Source organism: Vespa crabro, chromosome 1, assembly GCF_910589235.1.
Source record: "Vespa crabro chromosome 1, iyVesCrab1.2, whole genome shotgun sequence".
Taxonomy (NCBI): domain Eukaryota; kingdom Metazoa; phylum Arthropoda; class Insecta; order Hymenoptera; family Vespidae; genus Vespa; species Vespa crabro.
In genome coordinates, this window is record NC_060955.1 from 16,619,758 (window position 1) to 16,629,757 (window position 10,000).

The 10,000-nt window shown below is 34.1% G+C and overlaps 1 protein-coding gene across 4 annotated transcripts in view; it reads left to right on the forward strand.

The window, feature by feature from the left end:
- The window catches only part of LOC124432823 (complexin), a 243,300-nt gene that overhangs the window by 179,521 nt on the left and 53,779 nt on the right, over positions 1–10,000 (forward strand). The window contains exon 1 of one of the 4 annotated variants that reach the window (XM_046982101.1): positions 3,127–3,256. The exons of the other annotated variants lie outside the window; for them this stretch is intronic. Coding sequence (XP_046838057.1) covers positions 3,244–3,256 — 13 coding nt within the window. The 5' untranslated portion in view covers positions 3,127–3,243. Of the gene's footprint in view, positions 1–3,126; positions 3,257–10,000 lie in introns of those variants that run through there. 4 annotated transcript variants of the gene reach the window in all.

Genomic DNA, 10,000 nt, shown 5'->3' on the forward strand with positions numbered 1-10,000 from the left:
AATCAGTGCAGACGAAACGTGCAAATGTTCGTACCTACGTATATACGTACGAACATTCATATGTATGTATATGTTTCTATATACGTATGTTCAGTTTAGAATACAACTCTCTATCTCTTTCTCTCTCTCTCTCTCTCTCTCTCTCTCTCTCTCGTATCAGTTTACAAGGACCTAAAAGGATCACACGTGATTTCTCACTAAGAATCATACATCTACTATAGTAAAGTTCATTAAGAAGTAAGCGTTAACTACGGAGTTGTCAAATGTCCAAATCCTTTGTTACCATCTCAGCGATACTTAAACTGAAAATCTCGAGTTGTCTTATCTGTTTCGAGTATAATTACTCGTCTAACAAACTGCAAAGTTTGCTTAGTGAGAAGATAGGGTTAAAATAAGGGGTTAATGAAAAGAAAGTTCGTACGATAGAAGGTAAAACATACGAGTTTTCATTGTATACAAAATATATAAAGCCAACATGTCAAAGTTAAAATTATATAAGAAAGAGAAAAAGAGAGAGAAAGAAAGAGAGATAGAGAGTACATTTCTCGCTTGTTACATCAAATTTCAGGTCAAAATGAAGAAGAGACTGTATTTGAATTAGCAGTTGTATTGCGTTAAGTTAGATCGTCGAACGGCCAACATCTGTTACCAATTGCGAAACACGTACACCTGCTGCATGATCGCTCGAACATGTCGTATACACGTGAGCTCAGCAACGTATATACGTAAGCGCAGTCAATGTACGTATACGAGCAGAAGGAGAAACACATTGGAGAAGGAAGGATATGAAAACTCGTTTCATACATTCTATGTTAAACATCGCGAAGGTTAGACTGTCCAGAACATGCTCAACGGCTTTCGAAAGTTTGACTTTCTAGACAATGAAAGGGCAAGGATTTAGACGACTCTCTGGTAAACTCGCGTTAAGTCACTTCCTGTTCGCTCAACGAACCAGTACAGAACGAGTTTTACATTGTCACATCGATTGTTAAACTAATCTTATATAAAATTACACATATATCTATTACAAAATTCTAGACATATATCTAATATCTTTTACATAATTTCTTATAGATAAATGATATAAAATGATTCATTGTTATATTTTTTATATTAGACTTTTATTATCAGGAAGAATACTTAGATAATATTTTTTAATTGTCACGAAAGAACCCTTACAATGTTTTTAAATAAAATTTGAAAAATTTACACGTTATTCAACGAGTTCTTTGTATTTATCGGACAAACGATGATTATTGTTTTTCTTTTTTTTTTCTTTTTTTCTTCATATACTTTTCGTAATTAAACATTTGTTGAATATGATGACATATCAGGAAACAACATTTGTAGGCAACTTTCTTGGATTTTCTACCACGTAGAGTCATCAAAAAGTCGGAAATGTTAAAAAGTCAAGGGTAATTATTCAGTTTTCTCTTTAACATCCATTCGCCGCGAGTAATCAATCAATTTGAAACATGACAGAATAGTCAGCCTCGTAAATTCTCAATAGTATTCAAAGAACAAATTTCGCGTCGATAAATTTTCTTAGGCTTCCTCGTGGTTGTAGTAACAAATGTTTATGGGCGATATTACAGTGGCGATAAAGAGAGATAGAGAAAGAGAGAGAGAGAGAGAGAGAGAAAGAGAGAAAGAGAGAAAGAGAGAATGAGAAAGAGATAAAGAGAGAAAGAGATAAAGAGAGAAAGAGAAAGAAAAAGAGAATGGCGGGAAAGCCATGAGAGTCTCGGGGTCGAAGGCTTAGGACACGTGACTGATGCATGGAAAGGGTTGATAAATCGGTCGAAACTCATTGCTGCTTGCAAGATAAAGGGTGTAGGTGATATATATAAACTTATATATATATATATATATTTACTACTCTTGTATCTACTGTGACGTAGACAGAAAGATTGACAGAGACAGAGAAATGTGAACGAAAGGGGTATGAGCTAGACTGAATCGTATGGTTGTGAACAAGAGAAGGACATACAATGAATCTAGAGAGACGACGATGGTTAATAGTGACAAGAGGGACGATAGCATACTTTCAAGCTGACATAAGAACTATATAGGACGCCGAGTATATCTTACAAAAATATAAAAACATCTCAGAGAGAGAGAGAGAGAGAGAGAGAGAGAGAGAGAGAAAGAGAAGACAAGACCCTTTCGACGAACCTTCGGCTTTGATAGCTCGCGATCGACCTCCTCCAGTTAATGGGTCGAAGGTCGCAAGCCCTATTAACTAGGAACCGCGAGTAGTCCGGGTACCAAGTAGAGCCTATAAATTATATCGCTCGTTAAATGAGCCCCGCACGTGGGAATATTCCTTAATAGCTTCTCCTACCTTTGCTTCTCTCTCTCTCTCTCTCTCTCCCTCTCTCTTTCTCTCTCTATTCCTCCATCTCTATATATGGAATGCATACACTTTTCGTGCAACTGCTAATTGCAATTTCCTAGGAAACCTAAATAGATCTACTGGAGATGTCGAGTTTTTTCTAAATCGACAGAAAGATTTTCTTGTGATGCTCGTCAGCTTTCAGGGAACATATTCCCTCATTTAAAATTCACATAAGGCGAAAGAAAATTCTATTCTGAAAAGATTATTTAAAAGCTAAGTCTATTAATTTAATAAGAATAAAAGTAAGAGACAAGCTTCATGTAGAAAGTATTCTTTTTTCTCTGTTCTTCTAGCTAAAAAAAAAAAAAAGAAAGAGAAAACGAAAAAATATAAAAAACGAACTGTTAAATAGAACATTCCAAATAATTTATGCGACGTACATATATATATATATATATATACATATAGGTACTTCACATACGTTCTTCGTACATATGTATATACGTAGATATATGCATATCGTTGATGGTTCTGTGAGAAATAAAAAGGAATGCAGAAGGAAGAACAGGAAGAGAGGGGATCGTTGAAATAGGGAAGGGGAGTCGAACATTTTTCTAGCCCTCTCCGCCGGCGCGTAGACTCCCTTTCAACCCCTCCAACCCCTAGACTCCCACCTTCCTCGTAACAGGAGCACGCCCACTGTAAAGAGCCCTATGGTAGGGGTACGAACGGCTGGCTCGCTCGAGGTGGAGCGACGATAGTAGTGGTTCTTGTAATTGTAGTGGTGGTAGTGGTGGTAGTGATGGTAGTGGTGGTAGTGGTGGTTTCGATGCTGCCAGTGAAGTCTGACCGATACGGCGCCAGTACTACTGTCGCCACCATCACGAGCGCAGGCACAAGACGCCATGGACATACTGGGTATGTCCTTCGACTTTAAGCACGAGCATGCACTTTAAATCACTTTTTTAACATTCTTTCTATATCTTTCTTCATTTCTCTTTTCTTTCTTTCTGTATTTCTATTTTCGTGTTTTTTTTTTTCTTTTCTTTTATATCGTCGATCTTTTTAGATCGACGCCAAAAAAATAGACGTTTCATCAATCAACGTGCTCGTTTACATATATATATATATGCACAGACATACACATATGTATATATATTGATATATATATGTGTATGTATATATATATATATATATATATATATATATATATATATTTATATAAGATGAGGCTTGTACATGAGAACATTTAAATATTTTAATTGCTGAATGACGTTCGAAAAAATTTTTTTTTCCATTTTCCGAATCATTTCTTTATTTCTTTTTTTTTAGTGTACGTGAAATTGAGATATTCGATCGTTCACATTTAAATGATTCGTTCTATATCTATAAATTGTACACGTCTCTTTAAAAAATAGAATTCGATTTAAAATCGTTCAAAAAGTATGAGATGGTGGCCTTGTGTGGCCAGAACGATCAAAACTGATTTTTCATATTTTTTTTCCTATCCGTTCTATTTTCTTTTCTTCTCTCTATCACTCTCTCTCTCTCTCTCTCTCTCTCTTTCTCTTTATCTCTCTTTCTCTCTCTTTCTCTGTTTCTCGTGCGCGCATATCTGCGCGTGCCCGTAGGTATCGTATAAACATTCAACATCAGTCGTTCAAAAAATTCCAACTCAGCCGAGATTCATAAAAACATTCATAGGAAAGTCACTTGTCAATCTTTTTTGTTTGTCCTTTCTTACATTTTTTCTCTCTTTTTTCATTCTATTTTTTTACTATATATATATATATATTGGAGAATACAGGAGTGACGTGTATATGTGTTGCGTGTGCACGTGTATATGTGCGTATTGTGAAACTTATCGTTTCGTAATGTTAAAGCGAACTTGTCAACGCGTGTGCACCTTATCTTTCGATAGCAATTTCTGAGGAGGATCGTCGTGCGACATATTCGCTTGAAAAGGGATCACTGAGTTTCGAGCTTGCCGACAAGATTAGTCGTACTTCTCGTCGAGAACGGTAAGATCGTATTTAACCTGCCTAACGACTTAACATCATCAACGAACATACAGCTAATCTCGTTTTCCTTAATTATTCGATACACTACGCGCATAGAATCCATGTCATCTTTTGTCCTCTATTCTTTCCGAGTTAAAAGGAAAAAGGAAAACGAACAAACTTTTATTTTGTTTGATCCATTGTATATTTTACTAGCTGAATAAGAATAACGGGAGCATTAAATAACAGGAAATACTAAATTCTTTATCGTAAAATCATATATATATATATATATATATATATATATATATATATATACCGATATTGGAAGCATGTATAGGGTAATAATAATAATGGCAAAAAAGTGTAAGGATGAGAGATAAAGAGCTGTAAAACTTTTATCGCACTTCCCGTTGAATGTATATTCAAGAAACGATTGTTATTTCGTTGAAATGGACGGTTTACAACACTCGGTCTAGATACTCGTTTTAGGTATATTAGTCTACGTAAGCACATACATATATACATACATATATACATACATATATACATATATATATAGCAGAAACGATATAGTTATAGATATATGTATATACATATTACAAAGTCATAAATCATATGTCATAAATAACGCGTCGACAATTCGTCCCGATATCTATCCCCTTTTCGTTCGACTCATGTCAAATCCATAAACAAGCATGCGCGGTAATGCCATGCACTCTGTAAATTATAACCCTCTTTGATTCCCATCGATTTATTTCCCTATCAGCCCTTCTCTCTCTCTCTCTCTCTCTCTCTCTCTCTCTCTCTCTCTCTCTCTCTCTCTCTCTCTCTGTGTGTGTGTCTTTCTCTTTCTCTCTCATTTGATACAACGTAAAATGCTCGATCAAGAGGATCAAGAGGAGCACTCTCTTTCGAGTTTCATAGTACGATTATACGGAATATAAATCGACGAGAGTGACTAGCTATATACGACGTGATAGAATAGAATTTTATGTCATAGATAAGTCGAGAAAACGATTACGAATAAACGTTTAAACGTGTAATAACTTTTGTTACATCTGACTAAATCGACGCTTAATTTGATCGCTGATTTCTCAGATTATAATTAAAAGATACATTAATATCGAGAAAAATTAGATTTTCTTTTTATATTTTCAAAAAAAAAAAAAAAAAAAAAAAAAAAGAAAAAACAAACAAATTTCATATAACCAAATCGTACCAATTTGAAAATAACGGGGAAAGATGAGAGACGAATTTAAATATTTTAATTCATTTGAAATAGTCTGCTTTGTATTACTTCGATATCAGTTCGTTTATCTATATATTTTTTTCAATGAAATGATTTATCTAACAACACTCATGCGTCCCATGTACCGTTCTAACTAGAGAGCCATTTGAATCTCAACACGAAGTTGGAAATATTCAATATAATCGAAACTTATGCGACGAGTAGTCATTAACTACTTTCAATTTTGCAGCAGGTGTATGTAGTTCGATCGTAAGGTAACAGTATAATCTATTTTATAATAAACGACTTCTCTCTCTCTCTCTCTCTCTCTCTCTTTCTCTCTTTCTCTCTACTTTTCACATTTCATGACTTAAAGTTCGCGCCTAATCGGATAACGTTGTCATCGTAACATTTCATCGATAGATCTATGTTGATTCAAATGTTCTATTTATAGAGGATTGAATTGTTATTGTTCTACAACTACCTGCTGCATTGACGTAGCATGTTAAATTTTAATTAAATCGTAATTATTTAATAGAAATCAAGAATATTAAGGTTGAGGACGGATTGGACGAAAAATCGCAGCTAAATTTATTTCACAAGTGAATAAGACGGTAATGTGAAATGTTTAAAGCGATTTTGAAACTTTCTATCTTCATTTTTTCCTTTTTCTTGCGTTCTACATTTTTCCTTGTTTTTTTTTTTTAAGAAATTTAAGGAGATTTATTATATAACGCATTGTAATACTCACTAGTTGAAAAACGTAAATATATATGCTTGCTTATCTTTATAAGGAAATGAGGTAACATTTGATGGATCAAAGAGAATTCGTAGAAAGTGTTTAGTTATGATCATACTTTAGCCAAAAGAAGTCTTTCTAATATACTTTTAAAATTTTAGTAAAAGTCACTTATAAAAAAGAAGGAAAGAGAAAGAGAAATTTGGCATTTTCTCTCCGTTAAAGGACTCCATTATAAACGGAAACATTCCATTATAAACGGATACGATAAAAATTTACATTAAAAAAAAAAAAAAGAAAAAATTTTCTTCGTTATAAAACTTAATAGCGTAAAAGTATAACGTATAAAAAGAATGAATAAAATTGATTTGTTTTTAAAGATTTCAACGAGGAATAAATACAAAAACGATTTCATTCTAGAAAACTCGAAAAATTTAGATTCTCTCATTCGTACTGCGTGTACATACAACGAAATGTATTAATATATGACATGGCCAAACCAGCAATTAGTTGCCTTAATTAAGGGCACTACCAAGCAGTGAACGCAGGGTAGTGACTCATTTCACTCGAGCGAAAACTCGGAAACCCTTTACGCGAGACGAACGCAATGGTTTCGTATATATATATACATATATATGTATTATATATATATATATATATATATATATACACGTCTATCTATTTAAATGCCACACGCATAGGACACTCACACATTCATACATAAATGCATATAGAAAGACTATCCATGGTACGCGTCTTTCGAACTGGAGCTTCTGCACTCGTGGCGGCGCACGATGCGCCACTGGCGTAACATTTGATATCGTTAAACGAATTAGACTGCAACTCTGCGCATGCACGTATACGTATAGAACTACGTATATAGGCAGGTGCATGAGCGCGTCTATGTGTACGTATACTGCAATATCCACATTAAAGTCTCCTACTTGATTGTTACGTTAATATACGAATGATATTTCTTAATATCACAATATTCTTTCTTCTTTTTCTATATTTTTCTTTTTTTTTTTTAATTTACGAAATAATTTCTTAATTAATTTCATAAATGTTCTGTGTTCAAATATTTGAATAGTAATCTTTCAACTATAATTAATTTTCTAGTTTGTTCTCAGTTAACTCAGATTTGATCGTGATATCTCATATATACGTACATAAGCATATACACAGTTTGAAAGAAATTATGCAAAAAAAAATAAATAGCAAAATGTTTTCTATCGATTTTTATTAATTAAATGAAATATAATGTCAAAGATCTATGAAAAGAAACATACTGAAAATTACCGAAATAATACTGTTACGTCATTTATGACTTAATAGAGCTAAGAGTTAAAATCAAAATATCTTTGTTAAAATCTGTAATGAATTAATAAATTTATAAATTAATTTCGTAAATATTCGAAAAGCCTCATTCGCACGTAAATATAAAATCTGTTCGATACATTCATGTGTCGAGAAATTAATATCGAAGAATTTTATATTCTCATAAAAGCGCTTAAATGTTCGTGAAATCATTATCGATGTATCGTAGATAACGTACTCGTATATTTTACGTACCCTCGTATTAATTTAAATGATTTACCATTCCGCGAACGTCGCGAACGAGAAAGATTTAAATCACCCCCTGCTACCATTACTATTATGGCTCGGACGGCAAATTTAATCCCTGTTTAAACGGTCCGCGCAAACAATTCGCGCGAGATGCAGGTTAAAAGCTCGTAATTCTGGCCGTTAGTCTCACCGTTAGAGGCAGATATAACGAGATACTGGTGTGCTCGAAAGGTTAACGAGGGAATCTCAAAGTTGATGCGATGAAGTTAACGACAATTCAATACTTCAGCGTTTGAGACAGATTTCTTGAAAGCCGAGAATAAAGAAAAAAACTCTCCCTCTCCCCCTCCCTCAAAAAAAAATATAAAGAAAAAGAAAGAGAAAAAGAAAGAAAATGTGAATCGAAAGTTTGGAAAAGTTTCGTCGACAAAAAATTACTGTGGTCGAATTTCTTATTTGCACGATAGCTCAACCGATAAAATAAAGAACTTTTATATTTGTTCATTTCTTTCTCTTTCTTTCTCTCTCTCTCTCTCTCTCTCTCTCTCTCTCTCTCTCTCTCTCTCATCTTCCTCGTCGGATCTTTTCTTGGTAACCTGGAAATCGGGTTGGATTTCTCGCTTGTGTTCTCCTAGTGTGGCAGCGATTGTTATATCGTAGAGAGGATCATGTACGCTTCTTCTAGAAAATCCCTAGATTTAAAGAGTATCCATGAGACGCGTAAGTTAGGAAGGGAAACTATCGTGCAGGTGCTGGGAACTTAACCCCTATAGAACTCTAAAGTATTTCGACGCTAGAATTCCTACTGTTCAATATCGGAAATCGAGAAAGCCAACAATTTAATGTTTCCCTTTATTTATTCGTCGGACTCTAGGACTTCCTTCTAGTTTGTCTATCTTTCCATCGTTCGTATTGTATACATATATGCATGTATTCGTATACTCAACTAAAAAGAAAGGAAATAATAGAAAGAGAGAATTCTCAATAGGTAATAGTATATGGCACACGCATACAGATACATCTCCACACGTGTTTTTTTAAAGAAGGGAATAAATAGATCGCATTGTCAATAAAGAAAATGAAGGTCGTTTATACGAATCCGAGTAAACGACAAAGTGCAATTCCGTTTCGACTTTACGTCGTGCTCGTCTGTACATACATATGTATGTGTACTTGTCTGCTCTGTCTGTATAGCTATACGAACTTAGAGGGTCTTATGTAATTTCACGACGTTTGTTGCTCCATTCGAAATAAGTTCGAGGGACTCTGTCCGATTCAATAAAAGTGCGATTCGCAGCAATGCTCGTAAACGTCAACGCAAGAAACACAATATGTGAATGGTGGATAAACGATATCTTTCTCTCTTTCTCATACACACACACACACACACACACACACACATACACTTTCCCTTTTACAAAAAGAAATGCATTTTATATCAAAGTTCTTATATGGACGATAAACTGGGACATAGTTTTTAGATTCGAGAATTTTTCTTTTCTTTTTCCTTTTCAATATTTCAGAAATGACATTTCTTTGAGTTATTTGTTTCTCGAAATGTAGACAAAAAAATTTTAAGTATTATCGATCGTAGAAAAGCATCGAAAATGATAATCAGTGAACGGTAGCAATCCTCGCGCTAATTAGCACCTTCGTTCGACGTTATCGCTTTGCCTATTGCACCAACCCGCGATGCATTTCGAGCTAATTAATGAGCGACGCTCAAAAAGACTGACGCAATCGATGCTGATAGTGGTTATTGTATTGCAAACGGGGAACGGAATTAATTTAATTACATTGCTAACGGAGAGCGAATTAGTGAGGTGTAATATATGATCGTTCAGGATTGATTATTTATAACAAATTCGACTGAAAATATAATGCTTCGAAAGTGAAAATAAGAGATGAGAAAAGAGAGTAACTAGAGTGATGGCTCCTCGTTTTGTTTCGATAAATTGTTTATTGCTTGAATTTGCAAATATTTTCTTATTCATAAGTATGTATAATTGTTGTATATTTGATGAACGTTTCCAAAATCAGAAAAAAAAGAAAAACTCGTATAAATCATAGATAATAACGATTAGAGTCGTATTAATTAACATCAATCAATGGAACATCTTGTCACG